Source organism: Chaetodon trifascialis, chromosome 16 (genome assembly GCF_039877785.1).
Source record: "Chaetodon trifascialis isolate fChaTrf1 chromosome 16, fChaTrf1.hap1, whole genome shotgun sequence".
In the NCBI taxonomy this organism is placed as follows: Eukaryota; Metazoa; Chordata; class Actinopteri; order Chaetodontiformes; family Chaetodontidae; genus Chaetodon; species Chaetodon trifascialis.
In genome coordinates this window covers 23,366,122-23,388,878 of record NC_092071.1, presented here as the reverse complement: position 1 = coordinate 23,388,878, position 22,757 = coordinate 23,366,122, and the positions used below count along the sequence as shown (strand labels likewise).

The following is a 22,757-nucleotide window of genomic DNA, read 5'->3' as shown; positions in this document are numbered from 1 at the left end:
CACCAATCATGTAACATTATCAAGTTCGGTTGCGCCATCTCGTTGTCTCGTGTTTGATGCTTCACGAGGAGTGAGATGAGAAATAGAAAGTGAGTCCTGCAGCGAGCAAAGAAAATGTCGATAAAACAGGGAAAGTCAGCTCGCCAGTATGGAGTTTTTTTGGATTTTATAAGTCGGACTGTAGTCAGACCAACGTGGTCTGTAACTTATGCAAGACTTTCGTCCCCACCAAGACTGGTAACACCGCAAACTTATTTAACCACCTTAGCCGTGCTCACTGTTTGGAGCGCAGCCGTATTCGCCAACGTCTGCCAACCGCAGCACCACCGCACAAGCAGCTGACCGCCATGCAGAGGTATCTGCTTGATGACAAATCATCTAAAAGGCACGAAGACATAACGGAGGCAGCGACATATCATATAGCTAAAGACATGCTTCACTGAGCACTGAGGAGAAGCCAGGTTACAAACATCTCTCACACATGTTTTTTTTTTGTTGTTGTTGTTAACACACTTGCAATAAAAATATAATTGAATAGTTCATGTACTGTATGTTTAGAGTAAGAAGAGTGACTAAAGTTATTCATATGTCTAGGCTGGTTTTATAGTTCAATCAATCTTATCGTACTGTCTATCATGTTTGTTTACAGATGTCAAGTCTCAGTTTCTGCTATGTTTACAAAACACTGCACATATCTGAAAACATTTTATTCACCAGAAGGTGAATCAGCTTGTGAACTTTCTGCACTAAACCTGCAGAAAAAAAGTTCTCAGGTTTCTCTCTGTTTTCATTTTTACACTTTTATTTACATTTATTATTTGAGTGTTTTCCATGGTTGTGTTGACATTTCCTTTCCTTTCTGCCTTGATAGCTGAGGGGATTATAATCAGAGGAAGGCAAAATTTAAAATAAAAATGTTTAAATTGAATGTATTTTTCTCCTGGTCCTTATTTCAAATAGGTAATAAAAAATATCAATAATTATCGATATCGACCGATATAAAACACTTATATCGTGATAGAGTTTTCAGCCATATCGCCCAGCCCCAACAGGTGGACACAGTCACGATAATGAGGTGGGAAATATACAGGAGGTAAAGAAACTAAGACATACAAGGGAAGCCTACCAAAATAAAACAGGAACTCAAGGTGCCAAAATAAAACAGGATCCTAACAGTTACCCCTCAAAAAATGCACTGTCCTCATAATTTTCGACCAGAGCATGAACAATCAAGCCAGATTTGGGATGAGTTAACATGGACCAGTAACTTATTGTCTCAAATTTATAATTTCACTCTTTTCCTTCACTCATTCTCATTCTTTCCGTGTTAACTTGACACAAAGTTACTGGTTCACGTTAATTCATCCCAAATCTGGCTTGATTGTTAATGCTCTGTTCGAAAATTATGAATGATAGCACCCAGTAATGATAGCACTAAGCTAGCTTCATTGGCATGTAAATATCTTTAGCTTGCAAGCTAAAGCAATAAGTATGTGAGTCCAAGAAATGTATATTGTATAAAATGGTTAGATTTTATGAAATCAATAATAGCTATGGACGTTATTATTGACTTTACCAGTGAAGTCTCTCCGGGGCTGGCGGCGTTGCCCTGCATGTTTGCGTCTGGGGCATGCGCATGCGCAGTTGGAGGAATCCCGGATCGATTACTTTCCCCTGCGACTTGACTGTGACCTCAGTGACGTCATTTCAGCACTTTTCGACTCGTACCCGTAAACTTGAATTCATATTCACAGTGAAGACTTTGTAGTCGTAGAAAAATTAGTTGTATTCATAAGACTTTGCACTCACAGCTTTTAGACTCATACTCATATAAAAACAATCGTAACCCGAACCCAATTTCACAGACTCACGTATGTGACAGCAGAATTTTGTGTAAAACAACTTTTATGACAAACAAATCGTTAACTTTATAAATACGAACATTAAAATATGGACACATTTTTTTGACAGCTATCTTACACCATATCAAACCCAAAGAACAAGTTCAAGTAGTGCGTGTCCAGTGCTGCCGTCCAGGGTGACTGTGTTGTTTTTCACGTGTGCTGCACTGAGCAACTTCCGGGCACTGAGCTGTCACTCAAAAACTCACTAGCCAATAGCGACACACCCCTGAAAAAGCCCGCCCACGTGAGAGGTTTGTGTCAGAATCGCAAACAAAAACTCAGGGAGCGCAAACAAGAGAGCTGGCAGCATGAATGCAAAGCTGACGGTGAGAGCAAAAGTCTGAGCAGAGAGAAAGAAACAAAGGATATGACAAAAAGTAAAAGACCAGTTTACTCAATTGCACAAATAATTTGTATGCAAGTTACAAGTTTTACTTTTGAGATGACACTTTTTTTTTTTTTGCTTCAGTGAGTTTTATTCTCTCTCAAATTTTTATTTTTGTTTGAGATTGAAGAAGTTTTGTTTGATTATTTTGACACAAATCTGATTCCATAAATGATGATCATAACAAAAAAAAATCAAATCAAATCTTCATAATTCATTAATGATAAAATAATAATCCATTAATTTAGTCATTTATTTTATATATACTAATTTATTTTATTTTGTAAAACAAAATATGAATCAGTAAGTCCGGAAGAACATATGCTCCTGATTTTGAATGGGCATGATGCATGCAAAGACCTTGCAAACTGCTGTTCTTCTCAAATCTGTTTTAGTCATCTGTTTCAAATCGTAGTCAAGTCCCTAACCCTCAAAGTCAAGTTGAGTATTTTATCAATGTTAGTCAAGCAAGTTTTAAGTCTTCTCAAGCCAAATTTGTGACTTGAGTCAGCTTCAACCCAACATCCCCAACCTCTGCTACCTAGCATCTCTGCTACAGTGATTGCTGTAGTGATGTCACTTTGTGCTGGAGTCCACCAGTATGTCACTGCAGCAAGATAAGGAGTCAAAGCACTGGAGGTCAGCAAAAACAGGATTTTTATATCGGAATTCCCCAAAGCACAGCTTATTAACAGGTAAAATCACAGCCCTTGTTGATTGTAATTTTAATTTTGAAATTTTGTCAGATGTTTTTCTCCCAGTATAGCCCGACTGGCAAAAAAGTAGTTTTACTGTGTGAGTTTGAATTAGAGTTTGATTTACACAAGAATGCAGACTTGCAGAAATATTCACCTGCAAGAACTGCATCAAACAATTAAACAGCAGAAAACTGGCTGCAGCAGTAATGTACTCAACCCCATGGGACTGGTTCTATCAGAGCAGCTCTGCAATAGTGTGGTAATTGTTAGAGCCTCATGGGACATGGCCAGGGAAATTGTGCCCAGTCCTGTCGTCTATGCACTGTATTAGTCATGTTGCAGAAGAGTGGGATAAGGGAGAGGAGAGACTACCCAGTAACAAGGGCAAACATGGGTCCTTGCTAATGTAGAGGCTGAATAAAGCATCCATACAGCATAAGCCATCTTGCCTTTAAATAAGGTGGCACCTCCTGGACTGATGATGTCCACCATCTCAGCAGAGCTGCTCCTCTAAATTAATGTTGACAATTACATGGCTCTGTCAGTGGACAAGAAAAGGGGTGTATATCTCCTCGGAGATAAAGATTTTCATTTAAGGTTTGTTTTTGGGTTTTTTTAAGTTGTTTTTAAAGACTATTTTTGAACAGTTTTTGTTGTTAGCCAAAGGTCTTCAGCACCTGAAACTTTTTTTTATTTATAAGTACAATGGGGCTCTGGAAAGCCTTTTCTCCTGACACTGTCACATCTGGGACTGTGATTACTATTCTTAAGATTTCTTAAACTATCTCTCTGTCTGAGAAATGATCTGAACAGTGGCATTGGAGGATGAAAAAAAGTAGTAACTAGTGTGTAATCTCTGGAAAGTGCTTCCAGTGCAGGTGCAAGAGGAAAGTGCTGTAAGAGGATTGCCTGTACCCAGCCACCCCCTTTGAGACCAAACAGTGCCAGAGGATATGGTGACACTGGCCTCCATATTGTAGCAGTGTTTTCACTCCCTGGGGAAGCACTGAAAGGAGAGTGAAGGTGGTCCAAGGTCATCAAAAAAAGATAAAGACGATGGCAGATGCAACTAAACTTTAGTGTGCCCTTCAACACCCAGACTCCTGCCTCAGGCAGAGGTACTGGTGGAATGTGACGGCAAGGTGAGGGAGGAGAGAAAAGGCCAGTAGCCGATGTCAGCAGGAAACCAGTCCTGAGGGAGACACCATCCTCAACGGGGCAGCTGGAGTATCTAGCCATCAAATGGACCATAGACTGTTTCAAGTACCGTCTGCTGGTTACAGAATTCATCTTAGAGAATGACCACAGGGCTCTGAAATGTTCAAAACCATGAAACTCTAGAATTACCTGCTGGCTGCTGTCAGCACAGACACACTGCTTCACATCAAGTGTCCAAGTGTTTTTTTCAGGCAAGTGACTTCCTGTCCCACATTTCTGTTTTCTGAAAAGGCCATCCCACTCCACCACAAAACACACACACACACACACACACACACACACACACACACACACACACACACACACACACACACACACACACACACATGTGCACACACACACACGTGCACGCACACACACGTCATGTTTCTTTCACTACAGAGGACATTGACTTACATTCATCTCCTACAGATTTAACCGCACCCTAACCATAACCACGACTTGGCTAACCTTAATGTAATCCTAATCCTAACCCTATCCTAACCTTTGCCCAAATCATTTTTTGTCCCAAAAGGAAGGCACATGTCACTGTGCATACTGATTTATGTCTCCAAAACATGAGTAATACACGGCCACACACACACACACACACACACACACACACACACACACACGCACACACACATACGCACACACATACACACACACACACACACACACACACACACACACACACACACACACACACACACACACACACACACACACACACACACACACACACACACACACCCTGTTTCCGGTTCTGAAATAATTACAGGCACGTATGCAGAAATGACACTTAGATTTATCTGCCTGTTCCTGTGTTGGAGGATGCTGCTGCTCCATATTAATGTTGACAATTACATGGTGTGATTAATGAACTATAGGGAGGGGTATTTTTCCTTATCAGTCACAGCTTTCCAAATCTTCATCTCCCTCCACATGGAAAATGGAACACTGGGTGAAAGCTTTAACAGTTATGATATAGAAATTACAGTGACTCATTCACATTCATACTGAACATCTGGTGGTGACTAGTACAGTCCAAATGATATTTAAAGCTTTGAGAGGTTATTACATGTCACTGAATACTGTAAACTTTTATGTTGATGAGGTTGATCAAAGTAATTGTTTTCTTATCTTTTTGAGCAAAGACTTGCAAAATTTAGTATCACGACAATGGACCGAGGTGATAAGGGGTGGGGGCCAAACCAGGAAACTGGGGAGGCGGGCGAAAGGCCCACCAACCAGCCTGTTGTTCCCCCTCTGTTCTGTCTTTGTGTGTGTGTGCTCTAGAGTGAGTGTGTGTGTGTGTGTGTGTGTGTGTGTGTGTGTGTGTGTGTGTGTGTGTGTGTGTGTGTGTGTGTGTGTGTGTGTGTGTTTCTTTGTCTGTTTGTTTGTTTGTTATGGCAGTCCTGCTTTGGGTCGTGTCCAGACCCTGAGGTGGTCGCTAGCCCATTGTAGGTCCAGCCTCCAGTTTTCTTCCTTTGGGACAACTCCCTGGGAAGGGAGTCTGTCCACTGAGGAATGTGAAATTCATTTGTTTATTTTTTTATTTTATTCTTTCCCATTCCCACCCCCTTTTTAAGAGGTGGGAGAGGACGTAGGCCCCCCCCCCCGCCCGCCCCACCCCTCAACCGGCTCCAACGGAGCCACCGACACGCCACCCGAGAGCCAGGCACAAAGCCACCGCCCACCTCCCCGGTCTGCCCAGTCCACCACCCCCACACACACACACTTCCATGCTCAGGTCATCGTCACAATTTTAATTAATGCGAAAATAATAGTGATAATGATAACAGCAATCAATATACAGTACATCACACTTAGAATTAAAAAAAATATATATAGCAATAATAGCATTAATAATCCTGATAAAAAATTAATAAATAAAAAATAGATTAATTAATAAAAATAAATATATAATGTACATGATATTCATATGGAATGGAAAAGTAATAATCACAGGTAAAGGTAAAGGTAATAAAATGAATAAATAAGAAAGCGGCAGTATGAAAAACTAGAAAATGAGTAATGTTATATAACATTATATTATGTAATGTCATATTATATTATATTAGATCAAACTATATTATGTTATATTACTTCATATTACATTACATCACATTCTTATGCAACATGAACCGAACAAGGGACATGGTATGGTTTGCATTCATTAAAATTCAGTTTGACCTTGGCATTCAGTACATTGTGAAATCACTTAAACACATGACATTTAGTCCTCCTGTGTGCATCTGGCTGCATTTGTGTCAGTTTTCTTGAGAGACATCAGTCATATCAACATCTCCACCCCCCCTTACCAACCTAGTGTTCTCCGAGCTGCTGTGGTATTTTGTGATTTGTTATATGCCTTTTCTTTGTCTGAATCATTTCTCATAAACTTTATAAATTCTGTCGCATCAATAATACAATTAAACCATAAGATTTGTTTCATTAGTTTTTCTCAGGTTTATTTGAACTGTGGTCAAACGTGGGAAGAGCTTAATCTGTAATCACTTATTTTCTGATCTTAAACAAATCCCATTTGTGCTCTGACATTTTCTTAGTGAATCTGACTCACAGTTATGTCAGACTCATTTTCTATATCCATTTATCCTACATTTATGTTACAATTATGATCTTCTTGTTTTTGGATTGAAGAAACCAGATCACCTGGATAACACTGTTCCTGAGCTCTGCTTCCAAATTTTCTTCAGCATCAAGCAGTCAACAGTTGAAGAACAAAACACAAGATGAAAAAGTTCAGTTGCTCTGAAGCTGTCCACATGTACCCAACCTGTCAGACTTGCTGGATCCTGCTGGCAGAACTTCACTGCTGCTGTAAGGTTTGCCTTTGTGCAGAGTACGCCGGGCTAGCGTTAACTATGCTGCCAGTGCAGGAGCTTCAGCGGCAAGCGGACACCTTCACAGCGCTTCAGATGGAGGGAGGCAGTAATAAAATCTGACCATGGCGGCGTCCCTCCAGAGAATAAGACAGACAAGCTAATCATCAGAGTTGACTTCTCAGACATCCAAGAAAGGAACACAGACAGCTGACACAAGTCAGAATTCTTGGCTTCCTCTATCTCAGGCTCTCTTCCCGGTTCTCCTGTCTCCCATTTGGGAGACATGGGGTCTGATTACAAGGACAGGCCTCTGCATATGAGGCTTTCCACATCTCCACAATGGCCAGGAGCTACACCACATGGCTCCTTCTCTCAGTTGGTAGCTGTATGCCGGCTGCTAAAGGACTTTTAACGGACTTACTGGGTTTGTTCAGGAAGGTGGCAGATCTGAGTGGTATCACAATGCTGGCAGTCTGCACCTGGTCATGGCCTCCTAGGTGGGGACTTTTACAACAAGAAGCTCCGGCCAGATGTTCCCACTGTGGCCTTGCTTCATGGAGCTCTAGCAAATGACATTGAGAAGGCTATGACAGCTGTCCAGACTCTCATCAGTGCTCAACAGTATCTGCATCCAGGATTATGGTGTGGCAGTTTATGATGAAGAGAAATATTTGGCTGCAGATGTCTCAGCTCCCCCCCTCTCATTAAGAAGGAACAACTGGATGGTCCCGTATTCCTCGGGGGACTGTTTGGACAACTCCTCCAAAGCCACAGTTCTCTTGCATGAAGTAGTCAAGGAAATGGAGAGGGTGAAAAGAAGGAACTCCTGGGTCACAGCTGTACCTCAGCCTTGCCAAGATCATCACTCAAGTAAGAGGTGCAGCCATGCCTCCACAAGCACCCACTGTGGCACTGTGGTGGTTCAGCACACCCCACTCCACCAAGAAGCAGCTGCCAGCATGCACTTGGTCCAAATCACCTGCTGAGCCATCTCATAAACACAGCCGTGGCAGTGGCAAAGGAAACACAATGCTCCTTTTCAGGTCAAACTTCTTTTTCTTAAAAAGCAGTTCAGAACAGTCTCAGTCAGTCCACTTTTGATTCCACTGAGCATTTTTCATATTCTTTCACAGATTCTTGCACATGCTTCCGACACAAAAAAGGGTTGCTGCCACACATACACACGCACACAGTACAGCAGGTACAGCCCAGTGACTTCCTCACATTTTCATGAGTAATAAATCCTCACTTAAAATATGCATTACCGACTTCAAAGAATTAACCCCAACTTCCCACTATTCAGGATCAGTTAGTGGTGATCTCAGCATGGCCTGTTTCAGAAAGAGTTTGAACACACTGGGCTCATTCCCAATCACATAAAATTACTGCACTTCTTCCAAGGAGTACAATACCAGTACTTTGGCTACCATTCCTGTATTCTCTGGCTCCACACACTTTCTCCAAGTGTATGAAAATGGTGCTGGAGCCATTACATAGGAAAGGGGTCAGGGTTTTGCTCTACTCAGACAACCTAATCCGTATGGCTACCTCCCAGGTCATAGATAGATAGATAGATAGATAGATAGATAGATAGATAGATAGATAGATAGATAGATAGATAGATAGATAGATAGATGTAAAAATGTCCACATGTCCAGTGCAATAGGACTAAAAGTACAGATGTCCAGTGCAAACAGCATTAAAAGTAAAGAATTCCAGGCAAACAGAATTAAAGGTAAAAATGTCCATACACAAGTATAAATAAAAATGTCCAGTGCAACAGAAAGCAAGTTTAAATGCAAAGTGTTTAAAGGAATTTAAATGAGATGTCCAGAGTTTAAATGTCCAATGCAAACAGAATGCACATTAAGGTGCATGTTGAATAGAGTGTTGTACAGATTCCATTGAAAACATTGAGAAATGTTGACATCAACATTTAACATTTTCCCCCTTGAGTGGAGTTAAAGAGCCGCATGGCGTGGGGGAGGAACAACTTCCTCAGTCTGTCAGTGGAGCTGGACAGTGACAGCAGCCTGACACTGAAGCTGCTTCTCTGCCTGGGGATGACGCTGTGCAGCGGATGCAGTGGATTGTCCATGAATGGCAGGAGCCTGCTCAGCGCCCGTCGCTCTGCCAGAGATGTCAGGCTGTCCAGCTCTGTGCCCACAACAGAGCCTGTCTTCCTCACCAGTTTGTCCAGACGTGTAGCGTCCCTCTTTTTGATGCTGTCTCCCCAGCACACTGCTGTGTACAAGAGGGCACTTGCTAACACAGTCTGATAGAACATCTGCAGCATCTTTTTGCAGATGTTGAAGGATGCCAGCCTTCTGAGGAAGTACAGTCGGCTCTGTCCTCTTGTGCACAGAGCATCTGTGTTGGCAGTCCAGTCCATTTTGTCATACAGCTGCACTCACAGGTATTTGTAGGTCCATACAATCTCCACACAGTCCCCTTTGATGGTCACAGGCTCCTTATGAGGCCTGGGCCTCCTGAAATCCACCACCATCTCCCTGGTCTTGGCGGTGTTGAGGTGCAGGTGGTTGGAGTTGCACCATGTGACAAAGTCCTGGATCAGTGTCCTGTACTCCTCCTCCTGTCTGTTCCTGATTCAGCCCACGATAGCAGTGTTGTCTGTGAACTTTTGCACGTGGCAGGACTCTGAGTTGTATTGGAAGTCCGATGTGTACAGGGTGAACAGGCCTGGAGAGAGCACGGTCCCCTGCGGTGCTCCTGTGCTGCAAACCACAGTGTCAGACCTGCAGTCCCCCAGTCTCACATACTGAGGTCTGCCTGTAATTCAGACTACCAGGTGTGAGCCTACTCCCATCTCTGTCAGTTATCTCTGAGGAGTAGAAGCTGGATGGTGTTGAAGGCGCTGGAGAAGTCCAAAAATGTAATCCTCACCACACCGCTGCCCCTGTCCAGGTGGGAGAGGGATTGATGTAGCAAGTAGACAATGTTGTCCTTCACTCCCACCTTCTCCTGGAGAAGGTGAGCAAACTGCAAAGTGTCAAGGGCGTGGCCTGTGGCCTCAGGTGGTGTAGCAGCAGCCGCTCCATGGTCTTCATCATGTGTGATGTCAGGGCGACTGGCCTGAAGTCATTCAGCTGCTCAGGTTTTGGTCTCTTTGGGACTGGGATGATGCAGGATGTTTTCCACAGCTGAGGGACCCTCCCCTGCTCCAGGCTCAGGTTGAACATGGACTGTAGGGGGTCTCCCAGCTCCAACGTGCAGGCCTTCAGCAGTCGAGGGGATACTCCATCTGGACCATCTGCCTTGCTGGGTTGAAGCCTCCTCAGCTCTCCACACACCTGGGCTGCTGTGATCTTGGGTGGGGGGATGGTCTCCTCTGTACTGGTGTCTAGAGGGAGCGAGAGAACAGAGGGTGGGAGGGGTGTACAGTACTACTGTGAGGTGCGAATGAGTTTGGGTGGTCAAACCTGTTGAAGAAGTTGTTCAGCTGTTTCCCTCTTTCCACATCTCCTTCGATGGTGGCACCCCGCATCAAGCTGCAGCCACTGATGATCTTCATCCAGTCCCACACCTCCCTCATGCTGTTGTTCTGCAACTTCTGCTCCAGTTTCCTTTCGTACTGCTCCTTCACCTCCCTGAGCTGGACTCTGAGTTCCCTCTCTTGTTTAGAAGGCCCTTGATGTCACTCGTGATTCAGGGCTGCTTGTTAGCATAGCAGCGTACAGTCTTTAAGGGAACAACAACGTCCAGAATTTGATGTAGTCAGTCGTGCAATTCACTGCTCCCTCAATGTCCTCACCGTGTAACCCCTGCAGTATCCCAGTCTGTAGTTGCAAAGCAATCTCTCACTTCTTAAATGAGCGTGTGGTCATGGGTAGCCTCCTCACTCTTGGTTTGTAGTGAGGCTGAAGCAGAATCAGGTTGTGGTCTGCTTTCCCCAGTACAGGCAGTGGGGTGGCACTGTATGCATCCTTTAAGTTTGCATACAGTAGGTCAAAAGTCCTATTTCCCCTGGTGTTACAGTCCACATACTGGAAGAAAGCAGGTAGTGTTGTGTCCAGAGTCACGTGATTAAAGTTCCCAGTGATCAACATAATGGCCTCAGGATGCTGTGTTTGTAGTTTGGCAGCAGCGGAGTGGATGACGTCACACACTACCTCCGCGTCAGCTCGTGGAGGGATGTAAACAATAATGACAATGGAGTGTCTGAACTCTCTGGGCAAATAATAAGGATGCAAACTTACAGCCATAAGTTCGATGTCCCTACAGCAGATGGAGATTTTGGTTCTTACATGCCCAGGATTACACCAACCACCTTGTGTTGATGTAGAGTCCTCGTCCTCATCCTCCTAGCTCCACGTTAGCATCTGGGATGTTCATCATGAGCCACGTTTCAGAAAAGCACAACAAACTGCACTCCCTGTAGATCTTGACATTTTTCACCAGCGCAGCCAATTCATGATAACCGAAGGTACTGAAGGTTTGTATCTCCACTTTCTCACTAGCTGCTTAACCTTTAGCTTAGTGCCGGCTCTGCAGCCTTGATATGGCCTCCTCACCTGGTCAGGTAACTGGGGAACCACACTGGGGCGGGAGGAGCAGTTGGTTCCTTGAATAAACAAGTTTAGACTTGTTAAAATCCATATCCATAGGATAGATGTTAATCAGTGACAAAAAAGAGCACTGAAAGCTCTAAAAGTACAAAAAAGTACAAAATAGCACACAATACGCACAGAGCTGCTGGAAGGGCTGCCACTTGCGATGGTGCCGGAAACGGAAAATCTTCTACTTCACACAGTAGAAGTTGTATAGCCTTTGCCAACACTGGTTTTGTCAAAGAGTCAAAGAGTTCTCCAATCTCCACCCAGTCATTGATTGACAGCTGAGTGGAAGTACATTTCGCCAGGCTGGGGTACGACGTGTAAGTTTCAGGTGGTGGGGGAAATGGGAGAATTCTCCATCCTGTCACATAAATTGCCTGGAGGTGTTAACAGTACTGAAAGTATTAAAACACTTAGCTCTGCTGCTGACAAACAGACTGTCATAGTAAGGACAGACAACATGGCAGCGACACTGTACATCAACACTCAGTGCTCGGCCTGACTGCTAGAAATAGGCCAGGAGCCTCCTGCTGTGGTCCCACAGACACCTGCTCTCCATCAGACTGTACATCCTGATGATACAGACCTGCACTGTGGACAAGATGTCTTGGTTTGGTCCCTCAAACAATGAGTGGAAAATGAGTTCCACACTGGTATTGTGGGACAGGGTTGGGAAGGCGAAGTGGAATCTGTTTGCCTCACAAGATAATGTGCAATGCACACCATGGTTCTCTGTGAATATAAGGCAGCCCTCCACTGGTAGTGGGTACTTTCTCTCCCTTGATTCTTCACTGTGGTGGTTTGGAAAAATTCTAGTATTTTCTGGTGTACTGTGGAGAGGTGTGGGGCTTGGTTCCTGTGGATACTTTTTTTGGCAGAGGCTGGACATGGTTCTCCAGGTGGCTTTGGAAATGGCTCCAACTTAAATGGGACTCACCACCATGAAGCACAGCATAAAGATTGTGGACTAAGTTGATATTTAGTTTTTGTTCCTCTCGTGTCATTTACCAGTACTTGATCTCTTGTTTCTTTTTCTTCATGCTCAGTAAGTTCTCCAGCCCCAGCGTCTCTGCCACCTGGTTGTCCAGCCTCTTGCTTCCACCTGCCTCGAGCCTCTAGTCCACAAACATCATCACCAAGTTTCATCTGTGCCTCTACCACTACATGCCTTCAAAGCTGTACTTATACCACCTGCGCTCTGGGCGCTCCAGCGTATCTCTGAACTGCTCTCCACCTCAGTGCCTCGTGCCTCATCTGCTATTCCCAGGACTTCCCAGCTATGAGTTTCCTGCATACCTTGAGTCTCCCTTTATCACTATTGGGTCCAAATCCTGCCTAAACACAACACTTCACCATTTAACACTCTTTGAGAATCTAGTGGTCATTCTAGTGGCACCAGTATACATGACGATGTGGCAGCTCCCCTGGCACCCTCACAACTAGAAGGTGCAATTTTCCACCTCTTGGTGAAGCCAGTGACTGTGGGCCTGGCTACTAAATACTAGCACTTGGAAAGGTTAGGACTGACCCCTGCAGCTGTGCACACTATCCAGGGCATGAAAGCTCCCTCTAGGGAGTGTTGCGTGGGTAGAGGGTCTGTTATTCAGCAGCGTTGTGTTGAGAGAAGCTTCAATCCCACATTGTGTCCTCTGCCTTTCATGCTAACCTACCTCCAGACACTGGTATATAGCCGTTTGACTCCATCTCCGGGGTAATGGTGTATGCTGTAATCATTTTATCCTGCCAATTATTGATTATTGTGCATCCTTTGATAGGGTTGATTCATGTGTCCTCTAGCACCACAGTGGGATTTAGCCTGGGTGCCGCAGTGGAGGTTTCCCTTTTGGAGTGGTAGCCCAAATCTCTTCCAAGATGCCATCCATTAAAACAGTGCTCCTCTTAGCCCTGATGTTAGCTAAGAGTGACCTATGCACTCAGTTGGTCTCACCACCTTGCTTTTTCACTAGAGAGGATGGGAACACAACATTATACCCAAAATTCCTCATCTACAAGTCCCCTTAGTTGATAATTATTTCCCTTGAGGGGTTCTTATGGTCGCCAACAAGGGCAATCGCTTTCATGGTACCAAGGTGTTTCCTGCTATCTTTGTTTTTTCTATTGTAATGCTTGTAATTGGACTGCAGTATTTTTTCTACAAAAGCTGCACAAAGTGGTGTCTAGGCAGCAGAGCTCCTTAAGCGAATGGTTAATATTGCTGAGGTGCTCCACTGAGTGCTTTTAGACGGTCATTTGTGCTGGCTGCTACCTGGTACTTTAATGGCTCTCTTATTAGTCATCTAGTCATGCTATACTGGCACTACTGTTGTGCTGGAATTATGGCTATTGCTGCAGACCACTCATGTGGGTGTTGATCATGATGATGATTGTTTTTATATTCATTCATCCGCAGTAATATCTGATGATTATGAGTTCTTTATATTCATTCATCTGGATAATTTAGTTCAACATCTTTGAATCTTTTTACTTTTAACCTTCTGTTAACTTCCACATTTTGTCTACTCTGCTGAGTATTCTGTACTAGATGTGGAACGATCAAGTTCCTCAACAGGAATTAATAGTGAATTGATTGTATCCTTTTCAATTCAGCTCTGTAGTAAAATTGTTGTTTGAATGCTGACATATTATGCTTAACAGGGCATCATGAGCACATGCATACACACACTCATACATTGGTGGATTCAGTGGAAATCAGCAGAAAGCTGATAAAAACCCACAAACCAGTACTTGTCGCATTAATTGTGATGAAAACTATCAGAATTTTGAATACAACTTTTTAGCAACTGCTTTATGAACCAAGATGGAACTTTATAAATATTGCAGTGTATTATCATTTTACTTTTTGAAGCAACTGTTGGTTTCTGGCTGGACAGATTCCACAATATCACTAATTTGAGTCTGTTTGAATAAAATTTGCCCAGTTTAAGCAAGTAAATTAAGTTTGCCTTTATCAGACTTAGACTTAGACTTTGACTTAATTGATCCCAATTTGGGAAATTCTTTTGTTGCAGCAGCAGTTTAAACATACACATAAACATAAAATATATACAATAAAGAAGAATAAGGATGAGAATGAAAACTAGGAGAAAAAGAATGTTCTCAAAAATATAACAGCATATAAACATGGAACAACAATAATATATATACAAAAATATGTTGGATAGTTTGGTAGTCTAATTTTCAGACATTTATTAGTTAATATACCATCTGCTTACATTTACATAGCAAGCATTTGTAGGTTTTTCAAGTCATTGTTTACTAAAATACACAATAATGCAATATATATGCAATTCTAGAATCCAGTGTAGTACAAAGCCAATGAGGTAATTAAGTTGTATTTTGACAGTACACTCCCTTCCACCCTTGGCCATTGTTAAAGCAGTCTCACACTACGAGCTAGTAACTCAACAGCATTTTGTCATCGACAGTTTGCCTAATATAGTTATCCATGATGAAAATGTTCAATTACCTGTGCTAGCTGTTCCCTGGTTATGTGCAACAAGTTGATTATCCCTAGCCCACAACCTTTTCAGTGAATCCCCAGCCAGCTGCAACAGTGTCTGAGGATTTGGAAAACATAATGATATTATGCTAATGTAGAGATATTGCTGGATTGACATTTCTACTGATTGGGATTAGTGTTCCTATCCATTTTCGCACCCACGCAGCAACAGCTTAAGGTCTCTCTGTCACCAGAACATGCTTTTAACATTGCAGGTGTCAGGGGTAATTTGTGGTGTTACTCAAGTGGGCTTGTTTCGATGCAATTAGTTTATTTTCTTTTGCCATGAGTGCATGTCCTAAGCTGACATTGCCCTATGGAGAAATTTGGAAACAGAGCAAATTCCAAATTCAGGGGCAACGTGCTACTGCTACTTAAATAAAAGTATCTGACAAGGATAATTTGTTTAGACATCATCATATAAAAATAACATGTACTGGGGTGCCCCATAGCTCAGCTGGTAGGGTGTGCACCCCATGTACTGTAGTGGCCGCACCTCGACTCCCACCTGCTGCTCATTTGCTGTGTGTTGTCCCCTCTCTCTCTGCCCCCTTTCCTATCACATCTTCAGCTGTCTCTATCATAAAGGCTAAAAAGCCCCCCCCCCACAAAAAAAAGAACAACATGTACTTTGCAATTAGTGACCAATTAGTGTGTTACAAATAGGGTATTCATAACTTCTTATTTTTTTAGCCAGTTTCTACTCTGCTGCTTTGGCTTAGTCTTGTAGTCTTCTATTTAAAAGACAACTGGCTATTTAAAACACATGAGGCTTAATCGTACCATACAATATCAGCAAACAGCCTTTTACTGTCCATTCAAAGTTAATCGATAATCAGGCACTAAATGTATATATGTGCGCTGCATAAAGGAGCAACCCACTGCCTTTATATGTTTAATAAGTCAGTTTACTAGTCAACTCAGTCTGTTTAAATCAGTTGTATAATATCCTTTGCAAGTCTGTAGGGATTTTTGGCAAGTCTAAGAAAATTACTCAGGTGAACAGAAACAGAACAGAAAGCCTGCTTTATAGATTTACAAACTGGGTGAATGGATGGTGCATGTTTGTCAGGAGGGAGGGAGGGTCTAACACAACACTGGTTACATTACGGTAACCATAAGTGGCAACCAACTTTTTGAAAGCTTGGCCCATTTTAGGGGCAAACCACTCCAACAACTTTACAGGCAAGCTTTTGTTAAATGAAAAGGCTGGCAGTTGGAAGGTTACTGTACAGCTACCCAAAGCATGCGTTAGGTACAGGAGTGTTTTGAAGTAAACACAAACATGCTCACTATGGAAAATGGAAATGTTTACAATCTTAATCATCCCAGTTTTCTAATTAGCATTAAACACAAAATGCCTCTGAGGCTGATGGGAATATCATCAGTTTTGCATGTTGTCACAAACCAACGTGTTGGAGAAAGTGTAATCTGCTGGTAGTCCTCCTCTGGAGACCATGATTGCACATGGATAAACCAGATTTCATGAGAATCCACCTAATGGTTGATGAGATATCTCTGTCTCTGGACTTTAATGGTGGAATGACACATCAATTAGCCTGGCCATTGCTGGAGCCACACTAAAAGCTAGAAGACAAACAGCTGCAGGACAAATAACCCCTGGTACTGCCCTACAAATTCCGGTACTGTTAAGCATATGCAGGCTAAGGAAACCACTTCAGGGCAATGATCTGATCAGCATACTGTATGCCTGTCAATTAGAAGCTGCTGTAATTCAATACAAGATATGCACCAGTAGATAGAGGTTTCAAGGTCATTACAGGTCATTTACTTGTCAATACTAGGACTTATTTAATCATGCACTTCTTCCTTTGCTTCTTTCTTTCTCCACAGGCACCCATAAATTTGTAACGGAGGGAGAACATGTGCAACTGACAGCCATCACCAAAGAACAGTCAGGATCGTATGAATGCATTGCTTCTAATGACATCTCAAGCCCCGATGTCAGGACAGTGCAAGTCACTGTCAACTGTAAGGGTCAACACTATCACATTCATTGTTGTGTGTGTGTGTGTGTGTGTGTGTGTGTGTGTGTGTGTGTGTGGGGGGGGGGGGGGGGGGGGGGGGGGGTCATTAAACTGTGGGCATAGGTTACGACATAAGCAACTGCTGTAATAGTTATACCTGGAATAACAAATGATTTCTACACATAGAGTCATGAAGGGTTCTGATTTTAGATGTATATTTTGTCATGGTTGAGTGAAAATTCAACTGGATGCTGTTGCAAATAATGTTACAAGCCCCCTCCTAGTCTGTATTCATGCTGCTGCTTGTTCATCATTGTGTCAGTTTACTTGTCACAAGAAATAGGAGTATAAGCAGCCCAGAATACCAAGCAATGGCAATGCAATTATGTTCTCTATATGACACCATTGTATAAAACTCATTTCATTCATTTGTTTAATAGATCCCCCCTTCATTTCTAAAGCGAGGAGTACGGGTACTCCACTTGGACAAAAAGGAGTCCTGCAATGCGAAGCCTCTGCTGTCCCGAGGGCAGATTTTGAGTGGTACAAAGAAGACCGCAGGCAAGTTTATCTTCTGAGCTCTGTGATTTCTACAGGCTTGGAATTGTTTGAAGTAGCACAGTCAGTAATACTTCAGTATTACAGACACAGAAAGACACCTATTCTGCTTCAGGCTGTGGACTTACTTTAATTGAAATGAGCTAGACTGCGTCATCATTGTTGATAAGTGATGGCTTTGTACACATGTTTAAAATAAGATGTGCTTTTTGATGTAATGGGATAATCCTTCATGGCCTATTTTTTCTCTCCTCTTTCTCTCAAAATATTCTGTTATAATCATATTGTGAAAATTCTGAATTTTCATTAAAAAATATCTTCTGTCAAATCACTTGCAAAACAGGCATGGACACCAAAGGCAACCATTATTATTTTTACACTGTAATTGGTTTCTGTCAGTGGGGTGTGGGGCTTGGAGATTTACAGGATATGCAGTGTTTTCCAGCTGAAGGCTGGAAACTGGAAAGATGTTTATGAGCAGTCCCAGAGCTGGCAAACTGATGTAAACATAGGCTATGTTACACTGTTAAATGTTCCCTGACGGTTACGGCAGCATTGCGCGTCAGTTCTTAAAACAAAAAATCAGTCCTCAAGAACAAAAAAGATGGAGGATGCTGATAAAAGAAATGACTGGCATCTGAAAACATGAAATAAGACAATGCAGTGCAGAGGAATAGGAAATGCAATGAGTAAAAAAGAAGGATGGTTGCCATGCACAGAAGGATGAAGTGCACAAATACATGTACAGTTACTTCAATACAGCAATGAGCTGTATTCAGAATGTTTGCTGTAGTATGATTTTTTTTCTTTCACAGTCCTCAGGTGTGAATGCATTTCTTATAAAATGCAATTGTTTAAAAGTAAGTACATTTAAGAGTGCATTTGTGAGAGATTTGTCAGAGGGTCTAGGCAAACAGACACGTGGTCTCTGAAAGGATTAAAAAAGAGCACAGTTACAATTTCTTTACTGCTCAGACACAGAAGCCTTGACAGTTACTACCCTCTTTATTACAGGCTCTTCAATGGACTAAATGGGGTCAAGATAGAGAATCAAGGTAAACAATCGATGCTTGTCTTTTTCAACGTCTCGGAAGAAGACTATGGAAACTATACTTGTGTTGCCATGAACACCATGGGAATCACTAATGCCAGCATTATCCTTTATGGTAAGGAAATGAAAGAAATGCTGTGTATACAAAAAGCGCACTAATGTGAATGAAAGTGTTAATTATGTTAAAATTATTGAAATTTGTTTTCAGCGACTGCTTGTTTTCATGGTAGCAACTGTGCACATACTGTAAAAACAAAATCAACCCTCACTCGAAGGCCATCCCCTGTTTGTTATTCACTGATTTACCGTCTCTTTTCTACCATTTACTAGTTTCCATGGCAATTGAAGCACCAACGTAAATCTCCTATTTTGCTGAAGAAATAAGCTGCATGAATACTTGTGTTCCAGTTAATCACAGCTCATATTGAAGCAGAGCATTGATTTGGTCTGAATTGTATCGTGCTGGCCCTGATGATGGAGTAAGTCTTGTGTTATTCTATGACAGGTCCCGGTGCGATGCATGATGTGAATGGGGCAGCAGTGTTGCCCCGTTGCTCCGTATCCCTCCTGCTGACTGTACCCTTACTCTGCCTGCTGAAGTTCTGATGTGAAATGTGACAACCTTCAAGCTTCTTTCAGCATTGAACAACAAGAAGAACAGACAATTAGTCCTATAAGAAGAATGGGAACCCGGGAGCGGCAGTGGTTCACCCTTAGTTTTCTTTCTGTTTCTTTCTGGCTTTGCATCAGAGTCTGTTCTCTGTTGGTTCGCCAAGAGTGAGAGGCGTCAGTCCAAGGAGAGGAAAAATTTGAATCATGCACTAATTTGATGATGGTAGAACTACTGAGTTTGTGTCATCCCAAATCTTTTTGTATGTGAAACGGGAAAAAGAAAAAAAATACATGTAACTGTTGATAGTTGACTGTTTATTGACCAATATTGAAGTGTACATTCAGATTATTATTATTGTCACGTCCTGTTCAATATCTGTACAATACCATTAAGCTTTTTTAAGTAAATGACAAAAAAGGAAAAAATGCAATGTGATTGTTGAATTTTACTGTATTTTTACAGTTGTATGCAAAACACAGTAACAGATCCTTCATGATAAACAGTTCGGAATAATAAATAGTATACCATGATTTCTCAGGCAAAGTCCTACAGCATAATGCATCCAAATTTTTATTTCCATAGTAGTGTATGTAGAAAATGTACAAATGTGTACATAGAATTCCTGCACTGTTTTTCAAAATGCATACACCTGTCAAATGACATTTCTGAAACACCTAATCACAGTGTCATAGCAGCTCCACGGCACATTCATAATGAGTACAGAAAATCAGATTTTGTCAAACATTTATGTGAAGTGTCATTTAGTGTTGTCAGTATGCAGCTTTGCTCTCTACAGTGACACATCGAATTAAATGTTAAAGGTTAAAACTCACTTAACAGTTAAACTACAGGTAGTGCTCATGGCTTCACTAAAGCTTCTGTTTAGTGGGTCTAATTAGCAGCATGGCACTGAAGTGACTTCTCACAAAGTGTTGCTGTTAATTGAAGAAACAAAATTAAATTCGTAAAGCAAAATTTTCCAAAAGTTGTTCCTTTTCCAAGTTGTTCCAAAATACAAACATATTTAATAAATAGTCTTTAAGTTTCTCAGCCATCTCAGGTGCTCAAGTTCACTTGGTTAACCAGCAGACTGTTATGCAGTTGAGGATATTTAGATTCACAGAGCCAAACATTTTGCAGATAATCACAAATAATATATTTGTTGTGTGCTTGCTTTTCAGTTGATCTTCAATTGGAAAACAAGTGCTCTGATATGGTAAATGGTATGGTAAATGGTGGTCCTCTTTGAAATATCTGTTAAAAATCCAGAATGTCTCTGAAAATGCATACAGTCAATAGGAATTCACCACCAGTAAATTTGAAATGATGAACTACTTAAAGGACCATGCCAGTGTTTTTGCATGTTTTGTCTTTTTTATTAAAAACATACTAAAGTTTAAGATTTTTTAATTTGTGTTTCATACTGTCCAGGCAGTGGTTCTTTTTATTCATATCTGTATAATATTTAAAGTTATGGTAGTGACTTGGAATTTGCTTTTTATTACAATAAACTCCACAACTGCTTTCTTTGTTTTTAAGGTTAAGTCATCGATGTGTGATAATACAAATCAAAAGTATGCACAGTACCACTCCACAGTAACATAACAACAACTAACAACTGTGAGATCGATAAAAACAGACATGCTCCCTGGGATGAATTATTACTTGTATCTCAGTAATAAGTTTTTAAGTTGATTTTATCATAGCAGTGGATTAAGATGAATAAAAACAGTAGTAAGTTCCTTTAATGAGCTTCCTCATGTATTTAATTCATAAATTAACTTTGTGATCAAGGTTTATACTCAAACATGTATAGTATATACATGTATATAGTCAACTAGAAAACACATTTTATTATGTTAATCATCCAACTGTTTTCATTCAAAGTTTAAGAGAAGTTGATTGATTGAAAAGCCCTTCATTTCAAATACACCTGGGGTGGGCAGGGTAGAGCTGTAACACAGGTCCAGTCCACATCCAAGGCACTGATCGCACAAGCTAGAAGATTTCATGGTCAACAGGATAGTAAAGTCAACTTAAATGTTCCGTGTAGCTGCTATGAAGCTCCTTTTGTTTTCAGGTGTTATGAATGTGTGCTTTTAACATGGTTTGCCCCAAGAAAAGACACTGCTCTTAAGACTGCAGAAGTGATTGTTGTGTTCTGTTCAGTGGATGCATTTTCAAGGGATATTTTATTGTCTGCCTTGGACAGAAATTTCCAGTGACGAGAATATACTTAAAGCACAAGTGATTGATGATGTGATGTTTTGGTTCTGCTATTGTCCAGTTCACTCCTGTGCATACCTATGGGTAAGAAGCATCTTGAAGACAGAACAACAGGGATGAGATTCATGTACGTGGGAATGCCTTTGTTGTCCTCACATGTTAAGTTATGTGCTTGTAATGATGGTGAACCAGTCAGTGGCAGACCATGTCACAGGGTGTGATTTCACTTTTTAGAGGTTTGCAAAAAACACAAACAGGTGAGACCCAGACTCAGTTATTCTGACCCTCACCATTCCAGATAGATTAAACCTGAAAAGTATTGATGTCAGTAAGCTTGAATCAACTTGTTAAAAATTCCCATTAAAACCAAGTGATGTTCGAATTTACTTCAGGTGTATTTTTGCATATGACACCATGAAAGACGGTGAGTTGTAATTTATTTTTATATATATATTTTATTTTATTTTATTTTTTTATTTTTTTTGGAGGGGGCTTGTTTTTTTAAATTCAGTGTTTTGTTTTGTTTTTTTCTTTTTATGTTTTAAGGATTTTAGATTTATGCATTGCACATTATCTATAATCCTCCTTAATGCATAATTCTCTGGGCATTTAAAGTTTGCAGTATCCACAATTCACTTGTCAATCTATTTTTTTTTTTTTTTTTTTGTTAACACTTGATTTTGCAATGTATGGTCCCATTGATGGCTGCATTGTTGACCTGTTTGATATGTTTTCTGACCTTACTGGAGGTTCAGCATAAGGTAGTCACTATTGTGGTATATAGTCATCGTATCATTTGATTGAGAGATTGCAAAAATGTCCATAAACTGGTTAAATGTGAAGTCAAGTTGCAAGTCATTTGTTCTGACTATGACACCATACATTCCCGTCACTCTTAAGTTCTTGTTTTGCTTTTATTTAAAGTTGCATTAGTCAGTACTTTTATATTAAAATTGCTCGCATGCATGTGTTATGTGAAAGGTGTCACTCGCAGTGGCAAACCAACAGAAAATTATCACCAACACTGCGGTTCACCTAGCTTCACCATGTATTTTAGCCTCTTTCAGCTAATTGTTTTGATTGTACCACCTGCAGCTTCACTGTTTTGCTATGAAGGAAATTGCAGCATGAGATACTGAATACTGGATACTGAATACTTTTTATCAGGTGGCCAGAGAGTCAACTCCAAATGAA

General features: G+C 41.4%; 1 protein-coding gene across 2 annotated transcripts in view; it reads left to right on the top strand.

Moving 5' to 3' along the window:
* The window catches only part of opcml (opioid binding protein/cell adhesion molecule-like), a 404,549-nt gene extending 382,850 nt beyond the window's left edge, over window positions 1–21,699 (top strand). For both annotated transcript variants that reach the window (XM_070982328.1, XM_070982329.1), the window contains 4 exons: window positions 16,982–17,119; window positions 17,556–17,676; window positions 18,688–18,839; window positions 19,230–21,699. In XM_070982328.1, the coding sequence (XP_070838429.1) occupies window positions 16,982–17,119; window positions 17,556–17,676; window positions 18,688–18,839; window positions 19,230–19,330 (512 nt within the window). In that variant the 3' untranslated portion in view covers window positions 19,331–21,699. The remainder of the gene's footprint in view (window positions 1–16,981; window positions 17,120–17,555; window positions 17,677–18,687; window positions 18,840–19,229) is intronic.
* Window positions 21,700–22,757: the final 1,058 nt, after the last annotated feature.